Below are 27,936 nucleotides of genomic sequence, written 5' to 3' on the forward strand. Positions count from 1 at the left end.
GTATCATAACAAATATGTAGAAGAGAGAGAAAGAAGAGAAAAGACTCAGCCAAAGCAGACATTTTAGAGTCTGGACCAGGGTTCCTGACCTTGAAATGGGTATCTTTTATGTTCCGGAGTTAATTTTTTCCTTGTTTGTCTTTTTCTAGTTGGGGAATGGCGGTCAATGTGTATTCTACCTCGATAACCCAAGAGACTATGAGCAGACATGACATCATCGCATGGGTTAATGACATAGTATCTTTAAACTACACAAAAGTGGAACAGCTTTGTTCAGGTAAGAGATTATTTTATTAAGCCTGTATTTACCTAAATGTTTACTGCTATCATTTGGAATATTAGTTTATGAACCACAGATGATACATCTTGGGTAGGGAAAAAAGAATTATCAGTATTGATACATAATTAAAGGGACAAAACTCAGATATAACTAAAAAATGTGTGTGTGTGTCGGAGGGGGGAATGATAACGGGCATCTAAGAGCATAGAGGCGTCCCAATGCATATTATGAACGGTTTCTGTAATGCCTTGTAATTGGATTTATCGGTTCTTATCTCTCATCCCATCAGCCACCACTCTTGTGTTCCTAAAACACAAGTTGGGTCTTATAACCCCTTCTTTAAAACCCTTCTGGACACCATGTTGTCCTTCCTATAGGATAAAATTCATTCTTTTGCATGGCTGATAAAGTCCTTTCTGTTCTTGCTGCATCCTGTCTCCTCAGTTTCTACATCTACGTGCCCCCCATCCTGCCTGCTCCCCCTCCCCCAGTGCCTCAGTCCCACAAAATACTCTTTGTTCCCTACAGATGGCCTTTTGCATCCCATAACTTGTTTTCATGCTTCTTTTGCTGAGAAAGTCTTTCTTCTTCTTTTCATTCATGTTAAAATCTCATCGACACTTTAAAATCCAACTCAGTTGTTGTCCCTCGGAAGGGTTTCCCAGATTCCCCCAAGACACGGTGCCCACTCTTCCAGAGTGACACTTAACCACACTGTGCCAGAAGGTCCAGCTCCCACTCCTCTGAAGGAACCAGGAGTCCTTGAGGACAGGACTGTGTTTTATTCTTTGTCAGATGCCTAAGGTGGCACCATGCTTGGTATAAAGTAGGTCTGTGGGGAATACATGTTGAGTTTAAGAAAAAAGTAATTAAGATTTAACATCGATGATAAAGCAGGAGCATGTTACAAAAACGTGCCACTGATAAAGTAATTCATTCTTGGAATGTTTATCAAAGAAATAGTCTTCCTTTGGAAATAGGAAGTGTATTCTACTTGTGAACTTACAGGTAAGAGATTTCCTCCCTGACTCTGACATAAAAATGGTGTTAGAAAATATTCCTGAACTGTGTTCACGTGAAATTCCACAAGGCATAAAAGATACAAGGGAGTTAGTAGGGTTAGCTGCCGTAGTGCTGTCTGTGCAACAGAAAGACCTTCTCCTATCTTTCCTAGGGGGTCGTGTGTAAAAGGATTTCATGAAGTGTAGCCAGAATTTGGAAAGCCCCCAGTGGTCACCCTCAGATAAGCCTGAGTCCAACGCCTCCCAGGGAATATATTCTCCTTTCTCCAGGTCAAGATTTGAGAACAGACCAGAGGACAGTCTTTCACTACTATTGACACCTCTTCTCCCGTGAGCATTTGTCCCCCGAGGAGGACAGTGAGGTTGGCTGGAACCTACGCATTGCCTCACTCCCCCTCTCTGTGCCCAGGCCTCAAACAAGTCCTATGATTTGTGAGGTCGATAATGGATGCTCACCAGCCAGTTCTTTGCCCTCGAGCACAAGCTAAGAAAAGCTGGCTTGGACTGTGAGAACGTACGAGGTATATATTGTTGGCCTGTTGAAATGACTCCCACAGCCACAGTCGGAAACAACCCCTGTTGCATCTAACTCAGCTGCAGAGCTCCACTCAGATTTGATGGCACGCTTCTTGTGCATTCTGGAGCACTCCGGTGTTTCAGTTTTGACTTGCTGGGGAAAAACTGTCATTAGCAGTTCGTTCCCTTGTTACTAACCCAGATCCCTTCAGCCTCGTAATTGCTTGGAGTTCGTTTCTCCACAGCACCTGGCACATAACTGTTGCCTCAGAAATGCTCCTTTTAGGGGGAATGAAAATCAGTTTGCAACTGCTAGGGGCAAAGACAGGAATGTGTCTTACTCTCAAAGTGGGTGTATGCACATGTGGCTAAGGGGAACGGGGTTGGTTATATAGAAAAGAGGCCAGAAGGAAGGAGTTAGGTAGTAAAGGAGCCCACTAACAGCTTTCTCTCTGATGACCACGGAGAGGTTTTGCTAGCAAATGCAATGAGGGGCCATTTAGGATTTTGAGATAGAGTCGTAATAGATGTAATAGATGTTTGAGTAATATATGTAGTTTCTCTGCAGATCTTTCAGATTTATAGTAAGGCGAATTCAACAAAATTTTAAGCAGAATTTTGGAAAGATTCTTCTACAGTTATCTTCAAGCACTGGTATGCATTTTGCAACCATTTGTAGCTACATTGCTATCAAGCATGGGTTGATGGCACACCTGTGGAAACCATTTGGCTCCCTACCCAACAGATAATTGTCATTAAGAGGACTCCCCGGCTACCTAAGGTTACAAGGCTGATGATTTGTTCAGAAGAATAAAGTAGATTTAAAGGTTCCTTTCTGCTCTGAAACAGGTTTTACTATGATCTCTGTACTACAGAGGGTCACGTGTTTGTTTGTTTTGTTGTGTTTGCTTAAATCATGTTAATCCGTAGGGTACAGAAGAGGTCTCTTATTTTAGGCAGTAGTTTCCTGAAACTGTGGACCATACGCATGTATCTCCTGTGGGGCTGCTTAAAAATGCAGATTCTTAGGACCCTTGACCTGGCAAACCAGTATCTCCGGATGTGAAGCCTAAAATCTGCATTTTAACAAGCACCCCAAGTACTTCTGTGCTGTAGCCAAGGGCTTGCAGTGCATTTTAGAGAAACCCCAAACCACTAAAAATGAAGTTAAAATATCCAAAATCTATCAGGCACGGTTTCCTCATTCATAATTTAGTCTCTGATTCTTCAGCAGTGGCATTTAGCAGGAAGATGCTGTCTTTCTATTTATTTATTTATACCCTTCATTGTTCTAGAAGACATTGAAGACAGCTAGGACAGTGCTATTAGGACAAGAACAAACAAATACTGGTGACCTAAGTGATTTCTCCTCATCATACTTAAAAGTAATCAAATTCTTGGATGGTATTTTTCTCTTCAACTTTTATTTTGATTACTTCAGTTGTCTATGTGTGATTGTATTTTAGTATGCTGTGGTAAAATATAAATTAAGTTCACGTATTTATGGGGCGCCTGGGTGGCTCAGTTAAGCGCCCACTTCGGCTCAGGTCATGATCTTGCTATTTGTGGGTTTGAGCCCCACGTCGGGCTCTGTGCTGACAGCTCAGAACCTGGAGCCTGCTTCAGATTCTGTGTCTCCTTCTCTCTCTCTCTGCCCCTCCCCTGCTTGCGTTCTGTCTCTCTCTCTCTCTCTCTCTCTCTCTCTCTCAAAAATAAACAAACATTAAAAAAAAAATTTCATGTATTTAAACTGATTTTTTTTCTTATTCAATACAATTATTTCTTTTTGCCAAAGACTTCTGCTCTAATTCTGGCAGTCCTCCTTTGGCATTTTTTTCCCCATTTGCATTGTTTTCTATTTCTTTTTTTTATTTCCAGCCAAAAGATATCCATCCAGCTAATATTAAAGCGAATGACAGCTTTTCTTTAGCTCATAGAAAAGTAACATACGGCTTCTTCATGTTTGTGTTCCTTTTTCTTCAGAATTTTCTGCCTTCATATAGCTTTTGTTTCTTATAGAAGCATTTTAAAAGTTCTTTAAAGGAGAGGTGTTGTGAGAAGTTCTAATACTTGGAAATAGATTGTGCTAAGTTGCAAAACAATGGAAGTGACTCACTCTTATCTCCTGTTATTTTATCCCAGCGATGTCACCTTATGAAAGTTTGCTCTGAACAGTAAATCTGGGGAGGTGCCTAGGTGGGTCAGTTGGTTGAGCATCCGACTTCATTTCATGATCTCAGGGTTCTTTGGGCTCTGTGCTGACAGCTCGGAGCCTGGAGCCTGCTTCTCATTCTCTCTCTCTCTCTCTCTCTCTCTCTCAAAAATAAACATTAAAAAAATTTTGAACAGTAAATCTGGGTCATATAAATCATGTGCATATTTAGTTGGCATTTGCTTCTTGTGAAAAGCAACCTTTATGTCTCAAGTAAAAGATTAGGCTGTATAAAATGGAGAGCAGTATATCAGTGGATGTGAATACTACCTATAGTAACAGGACACTGTACTGCTCACCTAAATCTGTTTTAAAGATGAACAATATATGTGGCTTTCCCCATAGTTGAATAGGGGGTTGAACCACATGAAGTACTAGGTTAATTCAGCTTCAGAACACTTTGTTGTATACTTTGTAAAATCCCTAATGCTTTTAGTGGGGTTGAGATACCTTGTGTTTACTTTAGTACGCAGCTCAAACCAGTGAACTGAATATTTTATAAGGTACTACAGAGGGAGGATGGACAGCATGGTGCTAAAAATCCCTAAAAACAACTTTAACAACTTCAGATACCATACTGGAGGTGACAGGAAAGGTAGTAGACTATATGGAGGGGAGGAATGGGAAAAAATGGCTAGAGGAGTTTGATGGGGATGGAAGAAATGTACCTTTTCCTCTCCACCCCTCTTCCCCTGTTCTAATACATCAAATCTCCTTTGACACACTCCTTTGACATCCATTTTTCTGTGTTGCCATCTTCTCCTATGATCTGGGACCTAAAGCAGCAAAGTCATTGGGTCCACTGCTGAGTCACTGCCTGTGCTTCACCAGCAAGCACGTGACCAGTGGCTCTCCCATACCTCCAAAGCCTAGTGCAGACTGCCCTTTTCTCTCTGTGCAACCTTCCCTTCCTCCTCCTCACCCACTTCTTAGGACAAGCAAACCACTGACTTTTTGCAGATTCAGAGCTACAAACCCCAGTCAGGTGGACACTGCCTGTAGTGTTACTATACTGGTTAACAGTTCATTGATCTTCCTGAGCATTTTAGTATTTTAGTAAAGTGTAATTTGAATTAAACTATTTTTTTTTGCGCTGGAAAATTTAGGTGTTTTTTTTCACCAGCTTAAAAAGAAAGAGAAATGACCACTATTTGACTGAAGTTTCAATTTGTGCTTCTCCAAATTGTTTCAAGCCCTGTCTTGGATCAAGTTTCTGGTATTTTTTCTCTTCTGGGAAAACTTGTGGATTCAGCTGGTCATATTGCAGTGACTGTAGTCACATTCACAATTCTGGGTCCTTGATGGCTCTCTGGAAGGAGCGAGGCTTCAACAGAAACACTCTGGGATTCACAAAGGTGTGGCTGTCTGCCATGCCCCGGGGCCTGTACAGGTGCTGTGAACCTTAGCAGAATATTCTTTGTGACCATTTTCGGCTGCAGTCTGTGCCTGTTAAATAGGTTAAGCCCATCCTATTGTGGTGTCCCCTGTGCCTTCTTTTTTTGTCCTCAGAGACCTCTTTCAGGAGGACAGGTTAGTGATGAAATCAGCTCAGAGTCTAAATTTAGTAGACCTTCTCTTGTTGGCTCTCTTGAACTGAAACCAAGTAAGGATATTTCATCAGTGTCTGATAGCTCAAGAGCTTGCTTAGCTTTATAACATCAGACTATTATTTGCTGTAAGAAATTTAAGTCATCCTGGATTGTGTTACTATTATAGATGTAATTGTATTATAATGGAATATTGTTCATATTGGTGCTGTATTATGTAGAGAGGTAGGTTTTTTTTTGTTTGTTTGTTTGGGGTTTTCTTTGGTGACAGTTTCTTTCTCCAGTTCTATTTGACTTCATTTAATTTTAAAATCCATTTACTTTATATCTCCGCCTACTGACTAATTAAAAGAGTAAGGGGGCAAAAAGTAAGTTGGGTAACAGTAGGGGTGGTCCAGCCTCAGGTTCTATCACTGCAGTATCCCAACTAATGCCTAGGATGAAAGGGAGTTTGTTTTTTGAGCAGAATATGAAATACTCTAGTTTTTTTTTTCCCCTTGTAAATTTGTTTACATATATCTTGATACTTTGATACTGAAAGTAAACACGAGTTGGTGCTTTTGTGTTTTTGTTGGGGTGTTTGTTGGGGTGTATATGCATTTTACCTTCATTGATCAAACTGCCCCTATAAATTTTGTTTTTTATGTATATGGAAGATACGTCTTTGAAAGCAGTCAGCCGCATCTTCATCTAGCTCATACTAAGGAGTATTTGGTTCTGATAATCAGTTGAGTTTTATTTGGCACACATGTTTTGAGCCTTTCCTTGGGCTGGGCCCTGGGAACCCAGGTATATAAGACATAGTCATGGTCTTCTGGGAGTTCAGTACAGCAGGGCACTGTCCTTGCAAAAGATTAGAGACAACACTGTGGTAAGTGCTGCTTTGGAAGAGCTTTGGGTATACAAAGAAGGGGTGGGGTGGGTCATGAGGAGTTTGTGGAGAGAGACCTTCCTGCAGGTTCTTTGGGAGTTGGGTGGGTGCTGGCTGGATGACTTAAAATGGCCACAGTTTGGGAAAGACCTCAGAAGTCCTCCCTCTTGAGTCAGATAGGGTGACCAGTAGATAAGATAATATGTGTTTTATTAGGTACAGCCCTTAAATACGTGAAGCATGTTGTCGTCTCTAAGAAAAAGAGTTTTTCTTCATGATCTCATCATAGGAGTATGCAAAGATGTTTTTACTCTATTTGAAGCAACTATGCATACATGTGAGATGTTCTCAGGAAACCATAGAATTGCTCATTTCTTTTCAAGAAAGGCAATATGTACTTCAATTTTTTTTTTTAATTTTTATTTACTTAAGTAATCTCTATACCCAGTATGGGTCTCAGACTCCCCAACCTGAGATCAGGAGTCACATGTTCCTCTGACTGAGCCAGCCAGGTGTCCCGCAACGAATATTTTAAATTCCATAATGCCAGTCCTCTGTGATGACTGTTCAGGTCCCTAACTAGATAAGTTTATGTGACTCCATTAATATTTTTCACAAACACAGATCTACAGACATGTCCTTTGTGTACTTACTCATTTCTACTGGAGTCTCTCATAGGTAATGACGAACACTGGGGAAATAGTCTAGGGAAAACACATCACCTGGAACGTGCTTATTTTATTGAAGACTGGCAGTATTTACACTTAACAAAAAACCAAGGCACATGTAATCACAATGAACTAAATATAGTATCTTAACAGAAACAAAACTAATTAATGACATATTATTAGAAACCCAGATGATTACCTTTGAGAATTCTAACCAAATCACAAAAACTTAGTAATTATATGAATTTGTACAAAGTGATCCCTTCAATTCTAGACTTGTATCTCATTATTTTCGCTTACCTGAGAAAATTCTCAGATGTCATAGATGAATGCAGTCTGAGTTCTTAGTAAGTATATTGCTATTCCAGAAACTCATTATCATGTAATTTCGTGGATTCAGGTTCTCTTTTCTTCTAATCTGTAGTAAGACTGAGTTTTACCTGCTCAAAAACCATCAGTGAACCCATGGTTATGAATCTAGAGATGAGCACTGTTGTAATGTGGGTAAGTCCATCTGATGAGGGTGGTACTGATGGAAGTAAAGGGCCTAGACTACGCATGCATCTCAGAAGCCCCAGCATTGATTAACTCCGTCAGGTACACTGCCTGGAGTCCTGACTCCATGGTCCCAGGACTCTTGGTGAAGAGTTTGGGAAACATCAGGCTGGAGTCCAAGGACATGGCAGATTTTAAGGCTCCTTTGTAATTCATAATTCTAATTTCAGAAACCTGTAGAGCCCCTTCTCCTTGGATTTTTGTCTCTGTTTTATAAGATGTTTGCTTACTTTTAAAGCGTGTGTTTATTTTGAGGTTATTCACCAAGATGTATAAAAACAAGTATCTTAAGTTTTAAAAAGTGAGTTCCAATATATTGTGAGCTGTTTTGATTTTTCCAAAGCTGTCATTTACTTTACAAGACGGATATGTTCCTTATAAAACATTATTTTGTATTCATATTGCTCTTTTTCTTTGCCTTTTCAGCTAAAACCATCTAAAGACTTTAACAGGAAGAGTATAAAACTGGGGAAAAATAGTCATTTCCTTTCATAAATGAACTTGTGATTACTTAAGCACCTCATATGTTTATGTGGGGAAAGACTTCAGGCCTGGAGAAGCCCTCGGATGTTTTTGAGTAGATAAACTGGAGGGTCTTGGGAATGTGTTCATAGCCTTCCTGTGCTGGTGGGAGGCCAAGGACCTCCTTTTGTTCTTTGGTTCTTTGCCCTCTGAATCTAAAACATGCATTTTGGAGATTCATATTTCATATCTGAAACAATCCAATCCAATCCTGTTCATTCTTATAGCTCCGATGATCTTAACCAGGAACATAATGCATAGTTGTATACTTGAGGGGCATGATAATGCTGTCCTAAGGCCTCAGCTTTTATATATTGCTCTTGACCATTTTCATTGTGCTTTTATGTGTATTTACTTTAATTCTTATAACAGCCTGTGTGGAAGAATAGGAATGTTTAATTTCTATTTTATATAAGAGGATACCAAATGTTCACGTCTGACACTAGAACTGGGATGTCCTTGGATCACAACCTTATGCTTTCCTTGCTGTATGTATGGCAGCTGTGGGTGTGATGGAGAGCTCACTGTGTGCACATGTGTGTGTTTGATTTTTTTTCTTTCCATATCCATTAATCAGGCACCCATTAAACATCTCTAGGATGTTAGAGAAGGAGGAGTTCGAAGTCCACATCCTAATCCTTTCTATTACTACTTGAAGAATTGAGATGTATCTGGTAATTCTTCAGATGACACGGATGTGACCCAGTGGTCTCATCAAGACCTTTCTCACCAAAGGTAGTGAGACATTAGTGGAATCAATCACACAGGCACTTGCTCCCCATCTTCTAATTTTTCCTTGCTCTACCCACAAAGGATGGAGTAGAGAAAGAGCTTCTCCTTCTCTCTGCCTGTTCCTTTTGGTTTCCTCTCCTCCTCTGAACTCTTTCCTCCAAGGAAGACACGGTGGCTCTGAGATTTCACCACCCGCTTTGGAAGAGCTTGTTCAGCTCTCGCAAAATTATCCTTGGCCAGTGAAACAGTAGCCTGGATAATGCCTCCTTAGAAATACACTTAAGCACATGGGTGCACAATCCACCATTTGAATCTCAAAAATGTAGCCCTTTCCTCACATTGAATCCAGGCTTGATTTAACAAGCTTGTACCTAAGAGGACCTCACATCCTCATTTCTTCCTTTCTGTGCTCTTGAGGAAAAATAACATCTTTGAGAAAAATTTTGTTACAGGCTTGGCCTCCCCCAAAGGAATTAGACATCAAGGTATCACTGTTTTCCCAGTATTGCACTGAGTTCAGCAAACCTGGGTTGTAACAGCTACGCTAAGAGCCTCTGTCAGTACTTATCCAACCCCTTCGGCATGGAAGGTTGATTTTCTTAGCCTTTTATGAAGGGACATGCTAATGCAACATTGAGGAACATTCACCCATTTCCCATCAAGTTCTGTCCCCTTATTCCCATATCTGTTTCCCAACTCCACCCAGGCTGCAGCTCCTATTTTCCAAATAGAGATTCTAGAGCTGTCAGTGGTCTATAGTCAGAGTAGACACCTACTAATGCAGTAGAAAGGTGGACTGGACACCATTCCCAGTCTTAATGAGTTACTCACCAGTCAGTTAGGAGAGAGATTGTTAATTAAAATGCAAGTCAACCTGCTGTTGGGCTCCCATACCCATTATAATAAAATAGTGAAGTCTGTACAAAGAACAGAAAAACTTGATAGAGGAAGTGATATTTGGACTAACATTTAAAGAATGAGAAATTTCTATTCAAGTGTAACAAGTCTCAAAAGGACATTTTAGGCAGAAAATGTTACTGAAGGCAGAGAAAAGATGCAGGGTTTTATGCATGCACATGTGTGCATAAGACTCTGGAACATAGATTGGGATTCAAGGCAGCAGAAAAGGGACAGGAATGTTTCAAGTAGTAAATGCTGTGGTATTCAAAGAAAGATTATTTTAGTCTAGAAAAGGTTTTTATCTTAGCCTTGTTTGGGTCTTTGGCCAAATAGCCATGCAAATTTAGTGGATGGTAAATATTTATGAAGCATAATTTAATTGAAATGTCATTCAAACTAGGTTTTTAATATGGATAAGATTCAGGGCAAGAAGAGGAAGATGGGGATTTTGAGTAAGGGTACCATTTAAATTTTTTTAAGTTTATTTATTTTGAGAGAGTGAGAGCACAGGCAGGGGAGGGGAGGGACAGAGAGAAGGAGAGACAGAATCCCAAGCAGGGTCTGTACCAACAGCACAGAGCCCTGTGTGGGGCTTGAATTCAGATCATGACCTGAGCCAAGATGAAGAGTCAGATGCTTAACCCACTGTACCACCCAAGGTACTGTGGTACCCTGAGTAAAGGTACCGTTCAGATGTCATTTTGATGTTTAACATATGGCTTTGTATTCCCAAAGACAGCAGACTTATCGAGTGCCTACTACAATGTGTCAGGTCTAGGGATGTGGGGATATAGGTGTATAAAAACAATACAGATCGTATCCAGTGGAGACCAGTTGATTCCTTTACTGCTAAAGTTCTCCTTGATAACTTTTGTAGCCAGAGCACTCAGATTCCTTTTTTTCCAGCTTCCCTAAGTATAAAGCAAAGGTGGAATATGGTCCCGGGAGAAAAGTAAATGTCTAGCCTGTCTCCCCATTCAGGTGGCCACAACTCTAACGGGCAGTTTGTGCACGGGAATATCTGAACCATTAGTAAACTGTCTAGTTTCCACACAGTTAAGATGATCAAACCAGTAGCTTCAAGTTTTCTTGTTCTTCAAAGGAGAATACTTTTTCTAACCTATTTGTTTTTCTAAATGATGTTTTTAAATACACAGCTTATCAACCATGTAGACATTATAAGAAAGGAGTGTCAGAAGCTGCCCTCAAATGCTTGGGCATGTTAGGATTGCTTACCTGGAAAAAATAATTGAATTGCTTGGCAACTCTGCATGGCTCTGCACATTGGGTTTTTTCCACTCTGTAACCATTACGTAATTCAGACAGATTGCAAATTACCTCTCTGTATTTGTCCCCTCCCTTCCAAGGGTTTGATCTTACCCAAGTACTAACACTCATAAGCTTTTATGACCAAATTATTTGACAATAAGAAGCATGTAAATGGGAAACTCATGCCAACACGATTTCCTGCAGTTCCTCCCCTCCATAAGAGAATCGTTCTCCACTTTGATTTCTTCTAGATTACATTGTATGACAGTTCATGGAAGAACTTCAGGAAACTGGATAAGGTGCCAAATTCTAATGAAAATGTGTATGTCAACTCTAAAATTATATGTAATTGTGTGTGTTTTTTTTAAAAAACTTGGCTTTTTTTTTTTTTTTTAATTTCTCCTGTGGTCCTGTAATTGAACCCCTCAAGTAAATGCTCATACATTCCTCATACTAATTTAGATTCCTCCCAGCACTAGAATTGTTAGAAAATTGTTAGAAAAGCAAAAGTGTTCTGGGATAAATCTGTGAAATAGAAAGAAAGCAATTCATCATAGAAAATTCTTGAATGTGTCACAGTCCGCATGAATGTTGAATGGTGGTTCTTCTTTTGCTACCACACCTGGCCTTCTGGAGTTTCTCTGTCCACCAGGCCTCTCCTCAGGGAGCTGTGGGGGAAGGGAATGCTTGCTTCTGGAAAGTAGAGCATGTTACTGGCATTGGTGAGAGCTGGTAGACTGGATTTGTTGGGGTCGTGCTGGTAAGTAGGGAGGCCTCACCTGTAAGTCTTGGTGAAACAGATGAAATAACTTAGATCTAGGAAGAGTTCCCAGGGACACTGACCTCAGCCACAAAAAGAGCAACTGTAGAGAGTGGTCTGTTGTGGAGAAATGGACTGTGGGTTTGTGCCGCTCAATTCATATCACTCCATCTTGCACTGTACTAAAAGCTGCTTCATCAGCTGATGACACCTAGTATTCACATAGTGGCCTAGCATGTTGAACTGTTGATAGAATGGTACGGGCAGTGGGGCGCCTGGGTGGCTTAGTGCATTGAGCGTCCGATTCTTGATTTCAGCTCAGGTCATGATCTCATGTTTCATGAGATGAGGCCCCATGTCGGGCTCCATGCTGACAGCATAGAGCCTGCTTGGGATTCTTGTTCTCCGTCTCTCACTGCTCCCTGCCCCTACTCGTGCGCTCTCCCCCCGACACCAAATAAATAAATAAAACTTTAAAAAAAAACATGGATGATGATTCAGTAGAAATTCCTTGAAAAATTGGGAAGAGTGTATAGGCTTTAGGTTTCTTGCCATTAATCTCATTTTCCCTTAAAATAGATACGTTCTAAAAAACTGGAGCTTAAAAATGGCATACGTTAGGAGGCATTTTTCTATAAAGACATGCCCAGAAATAAGCATTGGTTCTCCACTACCTATCAAATTAAGTTGCTTCTCTTCTTGGCTTTTAAAGCTTTGAGCAGTTGCTACAAGCAGTCCTTGCAGCATCTACCCTCATTACACCCTACCCTTCACCTACAGTTGCCTCAAATCCTCTTTCATCAAAGGATCTAATGCCTTATCTTTGCTTGGAATGCTTGCCCTTGAGATCCATCCCCAGTGCCACCTTCCTCTTCTTCCAGGTCACCCTCAACAAGATGTGAGCTCTCTCTGATGTTAATTTTCAGGGCTGTACAAAATCTTAGGGTCATTATAACCTCAACATTAAAGGTTATTAAACCATTTGAGGACTGGAAATGACCATGCAAGCTGGGCTTGACTTCATCTGTTTGAGAATATTGTTGACTCTTTCTTGGCTTTCTCTTGGGCAAAATTTTTGAACTAAGCGCTCCAGTATTTCTGTCTCTGCCATATACTTTAGGACTTCCAGTTTGGTGTGTTTGCTCATTTTCCTAGGTCTCATCTCTCAAAACTAAGTTACTTGGTTCTTTAAGTAAGTATTCCTTGATAAGTATTTGTTGGTTCACTGGCTTTTCATTGATTAATCAAGTGAAATCCCTATATGTCACCTATGGATTGGCATTTTTTTAGCAGTGATCTATAACCACAAAAATTAGATACGAAACCCGTCTTTTCCAGATTCCTGCCGCCACCTCAAGCTTTCGTTAAGTAAAATCTTCCATTTTTAAATAGGTAATTTCAACACTTAAAAAAAAACTGTCCATTGAAGTAGAGGAGGTGATAGAAAACAACGTGAAAATACCGAATGCACATGTAAGAAAACTGTGTCCCCTGATGTCACAGCTTTACAGAAGTTTCTGTTTTGATGACCCTAATAAGAAAACTGACCCCTTCAGTGTGGGTTTCAAATGTACTTTTCTACCTTGTTTTTCGTTTGTAAGAAAGCTTTTTGTGCTTCCTTTTCTCCTGTGTCTGGAATGCCAAATGCTAACTTTAGCTCTATTCAGGGAGTTAAGCTATTGGGACATCTCGCTGCCAGTTTCAGCATCAGACTCCCTGGAAGCCAGTGACCTTTTGTCCTGCACACCATGCCTGCCTGTGCTCCAAGTGCTTCTGTTTCCCTCATTCTTGATTCCCATGTAGAGGCCAGAGCTTTCTGTATGAAGCTGGGTATGTTAGACAGCTTGTTTTGGTAAAATTTGAGTCCATCACCCTAAAGGAAATCACTGGCATTGGAAACTAGAAGCGAAACCAGGTTCCCAGCACTGGATTGTCAACTAGCAAATGAAAAGTATCTCAGATCAAGATGATTCTTCATCTCCCACTTCTTTATTCTTTTATTTGGCTGAATCTTTTTTTGTATCAATAGGCAGATTTGAAATTTTGTATTTTTTCCTAAAAACTTTGAAACACAAGATGACAAGTTACAGGGTAATCACCATTTAGTTGAAAAAAACAACCAGAAATAGTCCAGTCATACTTTAGCATTCTTCACATTTTAATTTTCAACTGAGAGAATAGTTTCTGCAACAATTATTTCACAAATACCGCCCTTAAAATAACAGCTCTCTTCTGTGTATTGTACATTTCTATCCATTATAATCTCTAATTATTTCTCTAAAATTTACCTTTTATTGAAAAATAATGATATGTAGGGGTGCCTGGGTGGCTCAGTCAGTTAAAGGGCCTGACTTTGGCGCAGGTCGTGATCTGACGGCTCATGAGTTGGAGTCCCATGTTGGGCTTTGTGCTGACAGCTCGGAGCCTGGAGCCTGCTTCGGATTCTCTGTCTCCCTCTCTCTCTGTCCCTCCCTGGCTCATGTTCTGTCTCTCTCTGTCTGTCAAAAATAAATTAAAAATGTTAAATTTTTTGAAAAAAAATGATACATAAAATCTTAAGGACTATTTCCTGTGGAGATTTTTGCTACATTGACAGTCCTTTTGAAAAATAAAATCTTTATTCTTCCATGGCTTTTTTGGTGAAGAAGCACTTTGAAATCAACTTAGTACATGAATCTTAATACCTGATCAGTTTTTTCTCTACAGCAGGTCTCACTTTCAACATTGCTCTGTAATTTTCTTAATAGAAGTACAGTATAAAGGTAACATTACCTTTTAAAAAGTATTCTTGCTTCTTGAAGGCAGGCTGTAAGCAGAGAATGTTAACACCTTTAACTGCAATTTGCTGCAGCCTTACAAGATTGTAATTTTCCATTTTTATTGAAATAAAGTATTCTACAATATTAGTGTCAGGTTACAACATAGTGACCAACAATTACATACATTATGAAATGCTCACCATAGTAAGCATACTTCATCTCTTGCTGTATAATTATTTTCGTCAATATTTCTTGTGCGGTACTTGTCATTTCTGTTACCTAGTATTTGGAAGTCATAAGATGCTTCAGAAAGTTTTATATCCTCTAAATTAGTAAAAACCTGAGTGTACCTATCAGATGAGAGCCCAGCCACATGGTTTGGCAAGGCCTTGTAGTCTATCTGCTGATGCTCTTAAAACTCCATCTGCCTGAATAGCGATCGCTGGCGTATTTCTTGTTGTGTGAAAGAAGAGATGAAAATGTCCTTTGACAACTTACTCTGTATGTGGAGAAGGGTAAGGATGGGGTGCTTTTCAGCACTCGGCACAGTTCACGTGAGCCTTCTCTGTGTCTGTGGGAGTTGAAATCTTCCTGCTGGTTATTGCCCCTGTTCCTCTTTATGGAATCCATTTAAAAGTTACTTGTCTTTGGGACTTATTTAAAATATGAATAAAAATTTGACATCACTCCAAACAGTGGGAAGAAGCGGGAAGCTCGGTGGAGGACCATGGGAATTCCAGAGAACAAGCTCCGTTGAAAGCAGATTTCTGAACCTCTGGATCTTTATTTTTTGCACTTGTGACTCAGGGCAGGTGAAATAGACGGTGCTCTAAGTTCACTCTGAGGGAGTTAAATCATACTGTGGTAACTGAAGTTATCAAGCAGCTGTTCGTGCCAGGAATGGGGGAGATGCCCATAAAAACAAAAACAAAGCTACTACTAACGTAATCGTATTTTTGTTGGATTAGAAAAATACAGCCTAACTTGAGGATTTTTAATTCCTTTAAAACGTTAATGTTTCAAAGCATTATTTTCGGTTACCATTAAGCTCCTCAAGCCTTGTCTTTGTGTAGGTAGGGAGCTTTCTGCTGATGTGCTGGAAATCTGTAACCCTGTATTTTGCAGTCTCACTTTCCTTGTTATGAGGCTCTGATTTCCCAGAGGGGAATAGAATACTGCCTTCAACTTGAGATGAGAGCTTTAGTTACAGCCATGCTTCTGCAGACCATGTTCAAGGAATGACAGGGCCGAATGCTCAAATAGAGCCGGAATGATCCTGTGATGATTGTGTAAAAACAGTATTCTAATGTGAAAGCTCTTTATTTCAACTATTGAAGGTGACAGAACACAGTTATGTTGCTGAGAATATAAATGTCAAGAGCTCAAGGAGGAATACATGGAAGAACTGTCATCTAGAAGGGGTGTGTGTTTGTGTGTGCCCCTGGGAGCATTACCCCAGACGCAGTGATATCCTAGTGTCTCTTCCAGCAACCATGACAAAAGATGGCAATGGCTGGGAGCAAGAGCTCTGACAAAAGACTTAGTCATATGATAATGAAGCATTGTTGTCTCCTAATTAGCAGAAATATCAAGTATCCCTTAAAAGAGAAGTTGGTGACCGAATTGGAGAATCATTTAACTTTAGAGCTTAGAGATCTATCCAAACCTGATGTCTTGCAGACAGGGATTCTGCTGTTTTAGAAAGGTGTGATGCCGGGTCACAGTCTATTCAAGATGATTAAGGCTTAGATCTAAAGACCAACAGCTCATTTCTCTATCCTTCTCTGCCCACTTTGTGGTCCTAATTGAAGCAGCTTTGTTAGAAGTCCTTTACCTATAATGACAGAATTGTGTGGATGTGTCCAGTAAATTAAGGTTGTCTTTCTTCTGACCCTTCATCAGTACCACCTAAGATGGTGGAAAGTTGAAATTGAATCCAGTGATACAGACATTTGTATATAATAGTTCTTTGGCCTCTGAGAACATCAGATGGGCAATTTGAGTAGCTCTTTGTGGCAAAACCCAATATATCTGAAGGTCTTCTCTGCAGACAAGGTCACATTTCTAGGGAAAGTGCTATGAGATAATAATGTATATGTATTCTATTTTACGTACATTTTTGTATATACATTACATAAACATGTAAAATGAAGTTCTTATGAGTGTATGTGTACTAAAAAATATAAAATCATGACACAGGGACAGGTAAATGAACTATCTATCCAGCCCAAATTCTTCTATAACTGGGAAAGGTACAGTTGGCCCTCTACCTCTGACATCAGTCTGAAAGGTTCATACGTTCTCCAGTGCATTTTATGACTTCTTACAGAATTATAATCTAGAAAGTTTCCAAATTTTCTTTGAATTTTTGCTTATAATTTCCTAGAAGCAGCATAGAGAAGAGGAAGTATTTAAGAAATTGAAGTTCAGATCAGAGTATAAATTCCACTTCTGTTATTTTCATTAGCTGGATGACTTTCTGAACTTTGTTCCCAAATCTGTAAAATAGGATGGTGATAATAAAAATACCTCTGGGGGCGCCTGGGTGGCGCAGTCGGTTAAGCGTCCGACTTCAGCCAGGTCACGATCTCGCGGTCCGGGAGTTCGAGCCCCGCGTCGGGCTCTGGGCTGATGGCTCAGAGCCTGGAGCCTGTTTCCAATTCTGTGTCTCTCTCTCTCTCTGCCCCTCCCCTGTTCATGCTCTGTCTCTCTCTGTCCCAAAAATAAATAAACGTTGAAAAAAAAAAAAAAAAGAAATATTTAAAAAAATAAAAAAATAAAATAAAAAAAAATAAAAATACCTCTGTGAGGTTCAGGTTAAAAATTGATAACGAATGTTTTAACATTTTATTTATTTTTTTTTAATTTTTTTTTTCAACGTTTATTTATTTTTGGGACAGAGAGAGACAGAGCATGAACGGGGGAGGGGCAGAGAGAGAGGGAGACACAGAATCGGAAACAGGCTCCAGGCTCCGAGCCATCAGCCCAGAGCCCGACGCGGGGCTCGAACTCCCGGACCGTGAGATCGTGACCTGGCTGAAGTCGGACACTTAACCGACTGCGCCACCCAGGCGCCCCTGTTTTAACATTTTAAATAAATATGGGTATTTTCATTTATTTCTTGGCATGGTATAATCTATAAATTAACATTTCCTTTCTTGTTGTCTGAACATTTCCTTTTAAAAATGTCAGTTTATCCTGATTCCCTCATACTAAATCTGGTAGAAATGAGATTATTTATCTTCTCATGCTTTTCATGATTCCATAGATTTAAATCCTACATCCTTGAATCTTTGGAGGGTTAGGTATTCATTTTTGAGTTCTGCCTTTATACAGTGCCTCACCTGTTCATTTTGGATTCCTGTCCCCAAACTTTTTAGCTCCATTATGTCACTTTTGATTGTAACAACTGGAACCATGTGCAGGCATAGCATGGCACGAAGACAGAACATTTTCCTTACTTTCTACTTACTCCCTCATTTTCAGAACTTGACCCTCATAACTGCACTAGTGCCTTGAGTTCACAGGCTCAGAACATGGCCCATCATGATCTTGTTAAAGACAACATCCTACAATTTGGATTACTTTTTACCAGAGTGTGTTATATTTAGCCTTTGGAGGCTTATGTTTCACCTTTCGGCACACTTAGTTTCCAGAGTGGTTCTTAGTTTAGATTGCTTTTTTGCTTAATTTTTACCCCAATGAGTTCTTAAAATATGTAGCAACTCTTTTTGTACTCTTATTTGGGACTTTGGTAACATTAGAATTTTACCATCAACTAGCCCTTGTTGGGGTTCAGCTGCTACTATCGGTAAACTTTGATTCATTGACCAGATATTAAAGGCCACACTATCAAAGTTCGGGATACAGAAGGGACCTGGACAGATAAAGTGCAAGCTCTCTTGAACCTTCTATTGCAGCAAGGGAAGGGAAGCCACAGACTAACATATAAATTAATAAAATAGACCTAAAACAGGATGACGTGATGAAGAGTGACAAGAGAGTCCCTTCAAATGGGATGGGATGGGAGGGCCTTTCCTGGTAGGTGACATCCAAGCCTTGATACGAATGGCAAGAAGAATGTAAAGTTCCAGAGGAAACAGCCTATATAAAGGTCATAATGCAGAAACAGACCTGAAGTGTTCCAGAAACAGCAAGGAAGCCAGTGTGAAAGGAGCTTCCTAAGGGGAAGTTAGACAAGGGAGAGGTAGACAGAGGCCACATCATAGGTCGCTATAGAGTGGGGAAGGAGTTCATAGTGATTTCCTAGGAAACCATGTTAGTCTCCTTAGTAAGGAGTGGTATGTGTTCTGAATAATGGCAACCTTAGCGTAAATTGATGGAAGTGGGATCTGTGCAAAATGTAGGCCATGTTACTGCAAGGTTAAGGAAATGTCCCAAAAATCTGTATGCCTGTCGATGAAGAGCATTCCGGTTTGTGGCTGGCTGAGACTTAAAGGGCAAAAGTAATGATTGCTGAATTGATCAGTTCTTTGATACCCATTCTGTCTAAGGAGGAAAATACAGAATTTCAAGAAGGGATGGGCAACAAGACAGACAGTATTCAGAGGTGTTGAGTTGGATGAAGAAAGAGGACTGTTAGTTTTGGTAACAGAGAAGCTATTGATGACCTTAACTGGAACTTGGTAAGATTGGAAGACACTAGGATTGGTTTGAATGGTAAACAATGGAAATAAGGACAACTTTGTCAAGTTTTGTTGTGAATAGGAGGAGACAAATGATATAGTAGCTAAAGGATTACGTGAAATTAAGAAAGATTTTTATTTTGTCCAAGTCAGATGATATTGGCGCATTGCAATTTCTGAGAGACTGAGAGTAGCTGGAGTCCATGACCTCAATGAGAGGATGAGCAGAGATGGGATCTACAGCACAGCTGGAGGGGTTAGCCTTTGATAGAAAAGAGAATACAACAGCCTTATTCAAGTTATGCCATGATTATAGTTTTTTGCCCCAGTAAGCACCCTTAACCATGTTCTTAGCAACAATTAATTTCAAAGTATCCTTTTCATAATGTGTCTTGTGCAGTAGAGATTTGGGGAACTGGAAGTTGAAAATACCCATAGTGGACATACCCAAGAGCAGTGACAACAAATCTTAAGTATAGCTCCCCAAGGTCAATAAGATATTTCTTAAAAATTTTCAGGGGTTCCTTTGACTCTAGAAAATCTGACCTATGATAGAATACCTTAAATGATCACATAATGTACCTGAAATTACCTGAAATGCTAATATTATCTATTCTTTCCACATTGCCTGTTGGAGAAAAATTACTCCACCTGTTTGATACTTACATGGTTCTGAAAGCATAGAGAAGGAAAAAACTGAGGGTATACAGCTAGCAAACTGTGCCATGAGCAATCTAATCAAAGCCTTTTTTTTTATGTGCACAAGCTTTTAGACTCCCAAAATTATGAAAATTTCCCCAATGTATTTTTTAAACTTAAAAGAATAATCAGAACCAGGGCAAAAGCACACAAAGTTGCAGACAGCCTCACAAGTATAGGGGCAAAAATCATAAAGTATTTGTGAATCTAAACCCGCACTGTAATAAAAACTTTAAATATCATGGAGTAGGACTTAAGTCTAAGGATATAAAGATGATTCAACATTAGGAAATCCATGAACGTTATTGATCAGTTAATAGATCAAAGGAGAAAAACTTTTTTATTGTCTCCATGGTTGCTAAAAAGGTAGTTGGTAAAACTCAGGATCCCTTCCTGATAACAACTCTTGGTAAAACTCAGAAAAATACTTCCTTAGGATCAGAAATCAGTGGTCAATAACTGACTTAGAGGAAGGACATGAGATACTCTTGTTAAAGAAAAAGTATGTAATAAACATATATATATATACATACACAAAAATACAGTACAAAAATGTATCACTTTATTTCTCCCTAGAAAACTAAAGAGAAACAACTGAAAATTTATTAGAACTCATAAGTTAGGAAATGAATATTTAAAAACCAAATAGCCTAGGTAAAGTGGATAAAAACATAGAAAGACCTAACTACTGAAACCTAAGATAAAATAGAAATTCTTAATAGATCTATATAATAAGAGATGTGATTGGTAATTTTTAAACAATTCCAGAAAGAAAACCCTGAGCTCAGATGACTTCAATGGTGAAATCTACCAAATGTTTAAACAAACAAAGAAAAAAACACCAACCCTCCACTAATTCTTTCAAAAAATAAGAGGAAGAAACACTTTCAGACTTACTTTGTGAGGCCAGTATCAACCAAAACCAAAGATATCACAAGAAAACTATAGATCAATATCTCATGAATATAGACACAATTTCTCAACAAAATACTAGCAAAATGAATCTGGCAACATATAGAGAGGATTATATGCCATGATCAAATGGAATTAATACAAGGTTAGATCAAATGGGATTAAAGAAACCAGTATAGTACACCATTTAATAGAATAAAGGACAAAAGCCATGTGATAATTGCAGAAAAAAAGCATTTGACAAAATTCAACACCTTTTTATGTTAAAAATATTAGTAATAGAAGGCAGCTTCCCCTGGGGCACCTGCATGGCTCAGTTGGTTAAGCATCTCACTTTGGCTCAGGTCATGATCTCACGGTTCATGGGTTCAAGCACCACGTCGGGTTCTGTGCTGATAGCTCAGAGCCTGGAGCCTGCTTCGGATTCTGTGTCTCCCTTTCTCTCTGTGCCGCTCCCCCCGTGCTCTTTCTCTCAAAAATACATAAACATTGGGAGGAAAAAGGCAACTTCCTCTGATAATGAGAAACTTGAAGCTAACATCATACTTAGTGGTGAAAAGCTAGATGCTTTCTCCCACTACGACCAGACAAGGATGTACATTGGCAGCTCTTCTATTTAACATACTACTAAAGGTTTCAAGCCATGGCATTTGGACAAGAAAAATAAGCATTCACATTGGAAAGGAAATAGTAAAATGATCTCTATTTACAGATGTCATGATCTTGTATGCGAAGAAATCCTAAGCGCCAAGAAAAAACTATTATAACTGAAACGAGTTAAGCAAGGTTGTAGGATATACAAGATAATATCCAAAAATCAATTATATTTCTATGCACTAACAATGAACAATCCAAAAATAGAATTAAGAATACCATTCAACTTATAGTAGAATTGAAGAAAATAAAAATTTTAAAGTGGAAGGCTTATATACTAAAAACTTTAAAACATTATTAAAGACATCCCATGTTCATGGATTAGACTTAACTATTGTTACAATGGCAGTACTTTCCAAGCCTCTATCATCCACTCCCTATCAGAAATTGACAAGCTGATCTTAAAACTAATATGGAAATTCCAGAATGCCTGTTTGAAAAGGAAAAACAAAGTTGGAGGACTTCTACTTTTCATTTCAGAATTGACTACAAAGCTACAGTAATCAAGAATGTTACTGCACAAAGTTAGTGCAGTAGAGAGTTAAAGAGTAATCAAGACTGTTACTGCACAAATATAAAAATGAGACTCCAGAAATAGTAAACTATGCCATTGATAGCAATTGATTTTCAGCAAGAGTGCCAAGACAATTAAATGGAAAGGATAGTCTTTTCAACAATGGTGCCCCAACTGAATAGTTACATGCAAAATAACAAAGACCCAAACTTTACACCATATATAAGAAATAATTCAAAATGGACCATTGACCTAAGTGTATGAATTAAAGCTATACCACTTTTAGAAGAAAATGTAGGTATAAATCCTTACGATATTGGATTAGGCAGGCAGTGGTTTGTTAGAAATGACAAAAATACAAGTGATGAAAGAAAGAAATTGTGCTTCATCAAAAGTAAAAATGTGTGTGCTTCAAAGGATGCCATTAAGAAAGTAAAAAGGCAATCCACAGACAGGAGAACGTGTTTGCAAATTAGGTATCTGATAAGAGACTTGTATCTAAAATGGAGATTTTTCACCTTCCCAATAAAAGGAAAAATCACCCAATTGAAAAATTGGCAAAGGATTTGCATAAACATTTCTCCAAAGAAGATATATAAAAGGCCAAAAGGCATATGAAAAAGATGTTTAATATTATTAGTCTTTAGGGAAATTAAATCAAAATTTACACCTATTACAATGACTAGAATCAAAAAGACAGTAAGTGTTAGTGCAGATGTGGAGGAATTAGTATCCTTGTATGTTGCTGGTGGGAATGTAAAATAGGAGGCCGTGTGACAGTTCCTCACATGTTAAACAGAGGTGTACCATATCCCAAGAGAACTGAAAACTTAAGTCCACACAAAATCTTGTACATGAGAGTTCATAGTAGCATTGCTCCTAATAGCCCAAAAGCGAAAACCCAAATGTTCACCAACTGATGAGTAAATCAATAAAATGTAGCATATACCTACAATCGAATGTTATTAAGCCACAGAGCAGAATATGCACTTCCGGTACACGCCACAACACAGATAAACCCTGAAAAGATTTTGCTAAGGTAAACCAGACACAAAGGTTACATATTTTGATTCATTTATACGAAATATCCACAATAGGCAGATCCGTAGAGACAGAAAATAGATCAGTGATTGGTTATCAGGATCCGGGCGGACAGGAAGGGAGAGAGTGGCTGCTAACAGGTATGGAGTTCATTTTGGTGATAATGAAAATCTTCTGGAATTAGATAGTAGTGGTGGATACATGATTCTGTATCTTCAGAGACACAGAATTTGTTTACAGTTGACCCTTGAACAACACAGATTTGAACTGTATCAATCCATTTACATATGTGGTTTTTTTTTTTAAGATAAATACAGTACATTTTCTATTTAATTTTTTTTTAATGTTTGTTTATTTTTGAGAGAGACAGAGTGTGAGCAGGGGAGGGGCAGAGAGAAAGGGAGACAGAATCCGGAACAGGCTCCAGGCTCTGAGCTGTCAGCACGGAGCCGGATGTGGGGCTGGAACTCACGGATCGTGAGACCATGACCTGAGCCGTAGTCGGACGCTTAACCGACTGAGCCACTCAGGCGCCCCACTACAGTACATTTTCTTTTTTTTTTATTTTTTTTATTTTTAAAAATTTTTTTTAACGTTTATTTATTTTTGAGACAGAGAGAGACAAAGCATGAACGGGGGAGGGTCAGAGAGAGGGAGACACAGAATCTGAAACAGGCTCCAGGCTCTGAGCTGTCAGCACAGAGCCCGACGCGGGGCTCCAACTCATGGACCGCAAGATCATGACCTGAGCCGAAGTCGGCCGCCCACCGACTGAGCCACCCAGGCGCCCCTACAGTACATTTTCTAAATGTATTTTTTTCCTTAGGATTTTCCTAACATTTTCTCTAGCTTTATTATAAGAAGGTAGTAATTGGATAGAAAACATAACCTACAGAAGGTGTCAACTGTTATTATTAAGTCTTCTGGTCAGTAGTAGTCTATTTGTAGTTTGGATTTGGGGGAGTCAAAAGTTACATGAAGATTTTCAACTGTGCAGGAGGGTCAGTGCCCATAACCCCCATGTTGCTCAAGGATCAACTGTACTTTTAAAAGGTTGAATTTTATGATAGATGAGTTATATCTCAATAGAGCTGTTAGTTAGCAAATGACTAATTTTCAAAGAAAATTTATCTTCTATATGCCATGAATGACAAATACAAAAATAGAATAAATGCATGATAAAGTTTAAGACAATTTTGAGAAAAGGGAAATTATTCTATAAAAAATAACACATATTGCAGCATTTAATTAGCAAAGAGTGTGAGCTATCCCTGGGACAGACCAAAATTATTTTAAGTCTGGAAAGAGACCTGAATGCCTGTATTAGGAAAGCAATATATAGTAAAGATAATGCTTTTCCTCAGGAAAAACATAGATTATTTCTGAAATGATGATGATTGACACCTAGGTTACTTTAACATTTGAGATTTGTGGTTGAAAATAGCAGAAAATGAGGGTTGCTATTGGGGAATGGGTTAAATGGGTGAGGGGCATTAAGGAGGGCACTTTTAAGGATGAACACTGGGTGTCATATGTAAGAGATGAATCTCTGGATTCTACTCTTGAAGCCAAGACTACACTGTGTGTTATCTAACTTGAATTTAAATAAAAATAAAACAAAAAGCTGCACTCACAAACCCTCCTCCCCCCCCCCCCCCCCCACTGCCAAAAAAAGAAAAGAAAATAGCAGAAAATAATCCTGGCAAGCTTAAGCAGAGACAAACTTATAGGAAAGATATTTAGTACCTCAGAGACCATGGGAAACCAAGCCAAAGCTGGGAAGAGAGCCTCCCTTGTGCTACTGGACTAGGATGCCACTGTGTTGCTGTCCCAGGACTCTAGATCCCACCAGTGCTACCATGATTAAATTCTAGTATCCCCTGTGTATTTGGGTCACTGTCAAGACTCTGAGACCCAGGCATAGCCCAGGTCACAGGCCTGCATCTTGACTGCTGGGGATGGGGAAAAGGATATTTGCCCCCTGTCCATACTGGGATGGGAGGTAGGGCACTGTAGCATCAACCAGACAGGAAGGTGCCCAAGTGTTGGGATGCCAAAAATGACAGATTCCCACCAACATTTGGAGTAACTAAAATTAGAGCCATCCTTTATGTCCTAGACCAAAATAAATTCTGCATGAATTCAGGATGTAAATGTAAAACTTGAGACCACAAAATACTTGAAGAAAATGTATGTGAATATCTAATCTTGGTTTGGGAAAGTCGCTTAGCATGATATAAAAATCAGCCATTAAAAATGTCAGAAAGTATTAAACGTGACCCAGAAGGGGATCAGTCTTAAAATTAAATTAATTAATTAATTAATTAATAAGTGGTATATACCAGGTCATTAAGGTGGTTCTCTTTAGATGAACTGGAGATGACTTTTCCTTTTTCCCCTCTCTGAATTCAGGTTTGTTTTTTATCCAAAAGCTGTTAGTACTTTGGAAATTTTGGAAGTGAGGGAGTTGGTTGGTTGGCTTGTAAGAATGCAGAAGTATCTGGATCTTCATAAGTACATTTTATGCTAAATGCTAGAGAAAAACAACTCTACAAAAAGCAGGTGATGAGACAGTTGTATTTATAGACATCTCCATCTCTGGTAAAAATAGTGTTCAAATGTCTATTGGAATTTGTTCCATCTGGTGGTACTTGAAAAGGGAGACCTGAATAATTACGGCTATAAGAATGCCCCCCAAGATCATGATGTTTCTCTTACCTCCTCAGTGGTTTTTGTTGGGGTTTGTTTTACTTCGTTTTTAAGAGAACCCATCTGTTTGAGTGGGAATGTTACTAGTTTGCGCTCAGGGTGTGGTCATCTAAGGAGAAACTTCATAGATGCAAAGATTCTGGAGGTGGTTTTTTTTTTTTTACCGCAGCCTGTATTTCATGATTTTATAGTATTACCTCTGAATAAGGAATTACCTCACCACTTCCTGTTGAGGCAGCCCTTAGATCCCGGATACTTTGTTCTCTCTCTCTCTCTCAGATTCCTATCTCAGTAAAGGATGCTCAACATCTGTGTGACATAAGAGATCATTTAGCTTCTTCCCATGTAAAGGTAAATCACCCGAATACAGTAAAGAGCTTCTCACAGAAACCTTGATACCAGAAGATGAGGGGAATTCCTTCATGTTCTAGAAAGGCCAACACGGGCACATTATAGAAACAGACCAAGAGATCTGAAGAAGGAAAAAAAAAAAACACAACAAAACACAGAAATGGCATCTTGCTCCCATTCTTGCCACTCAATTACTGTTTCTCCTTCGGGCTTTGAATTTCCTTTTCTAAATGCCTGCGGCCTTAACTATTAAGAAGATATGAATCCGCAAACATGATCTTGCTGGGATTTTCTAGTGGAAATTGTCATGATGTAAGAGTTCTTCATTAAAAAAATACATATGAAAGACTTAATCTTTTTTTCTCTGACCATTTCCTCAGGGGACTCATTGAACATTTCTGTTATTTTTATTTCTCAGTCATAAACAGCATGACTCTGAACTTCTGTAAGTTTCAGAGTCTCCTTGTCTTCATCCTTCATGTTAATATAGGACCCCATTGCTCTAGACTGGAATTAAATTGGTATACAACTGTTTTGGGTATTAGGTGGTTTAGTTATCCAGTTTAACCTAAGTCATTTTGCAAGATAAATATAAAGCAGCTTGGGCAGGGGCGCACGGGTGGCTCAGTCGGTTGAGCGTCTGACTTCGGCTCAGGTCAGATCAAGCAGTTCATGGGTTTGAGCCCCGCGTCAGGCTCTGTGCTGACAGCCCGGAGCCTGGAGCCTGCTTCGGATTCTGTGTCTCCCTCTCTGCCCCTTCCCTGCTCATGCTCTTTCTCTGTCTCTCAAAGATGAATAAACGTTAAAAAAAAAAAAATTTAAAAAAACAGCTTGGGCATATTTGTATTTGCATGTTTATTTTTTGAGCTATGCATTTCATGAGAAATTTTGTAGTATTCTTGTGTTTAAACTTTGTTTTTCTCTTACATCTGTGTATTTTGATGACTTGGAGCAGGTAGCGTCTAGAGGGAAGAAAATGTTCCTTTTTTTCTGATAGAAGCTAAGAAGAGTTATTCTTATCCTGACTTCCTTGGCATTAAAATATCTCTGCGGGCGCCTGGGTGGCCCAGTGGATTAAGCTTGCAGCTCTTGAGTTTGGCTTAGGACATGATCCCAGGGTTTTGAGATCAAGCCCCGCCTCTTTCTCTGCTGGGTGTGGAGACTGCTTACGATTCTCTCTCTCCCTTTCCCCATCCCTGACTGGTGCGCACATGAGCACTCACGCTCTCTCTCTCTCAGAAAGTATTGGGGTGCCTAGGTGGCTCAGTTGCTTAAGCATTAGACTCTTGGTTTCATCTCAGGGCATGATCTCATAGTTGGTGAGTTCGAGCCCTGCATCGGGCTCTGTACTGGCAGCATGAAGCCTGCTTAGGTTGCTCCCTCCGCCCCCCGCCCCACTCACACTCACCACTCTCTCTGTCTCTCGAAATAAATAAACATTTTTTTTTTTAATTTTTTTTTTTCAACATTTATTTATTTTTGGGACAGAGAGAGACAGAGCATGAACGGGGAAGGGGCAGAGAGAGAGAGGGAGACACAGAATCGGAAACAGGCTCCAGGCTCTGAGCCATCAGCCCAGAGCCTGATGCGGGGCTCGAACTCACAGACCGCGAGATCGTGACCTGGCTGAAGTCGGACGCTTAACCGACTGCGCCACCCAGGCTCCCCAATAAACATTTTTTTTTTAAAGTATTTCTGTTCATTGTGGAATGTGGGGATGCTCTGGTGAACACAGCATCGCTGTCACAGTGGTTAGGAATGGGAAAAGTGGTGGGAGGAAGGCATGGTCCCTTCCCT

The 27,936-nt window shown here is 39.5% G+C and overlaps 1 protein-coding gene across 6 annotated transcripts in view; it reads left to right on the forward strand.

Moving 5' to 3' along the window:
• MAPRE2 (microtubule associated protein RP/EB family member 2) overlaps positions 1-27,936 on the forward strand; it is a 160,289-nt gene that overhangs the window by 91,964 nt on the left and 40,389 nt on the right. For all 6 annotated transcript variants that reach the window (XM_006938846.4, XM_006938845.4, XM_045042076.1 and 3 more), the window contains one exon: positions 150-277. In XM_006938846.4, coding sequence (XP_006938908.1) covers positions 157-277 — 121 coding nt within the window. In that variant the 5' untranslated portion in view covers positions 150-156. The remainder of the gene's footprint in view (positions 1-149; positions 278-27,936) is intronic.

The sequence above is a fragment of the Felis catus genome, chromosome D3 (assembly GCF_018350175.1).
Source record: "Felis catus isolate Fca126 chromosome D3, F.catus_Fca126_mat1.0, whole genome shotgun sequence".
Lineage (NCBI taxonomy): Eukaryota > Metazoa > Chordata > Mammalia > Carnivora > Felidae > Felis > Felis catus.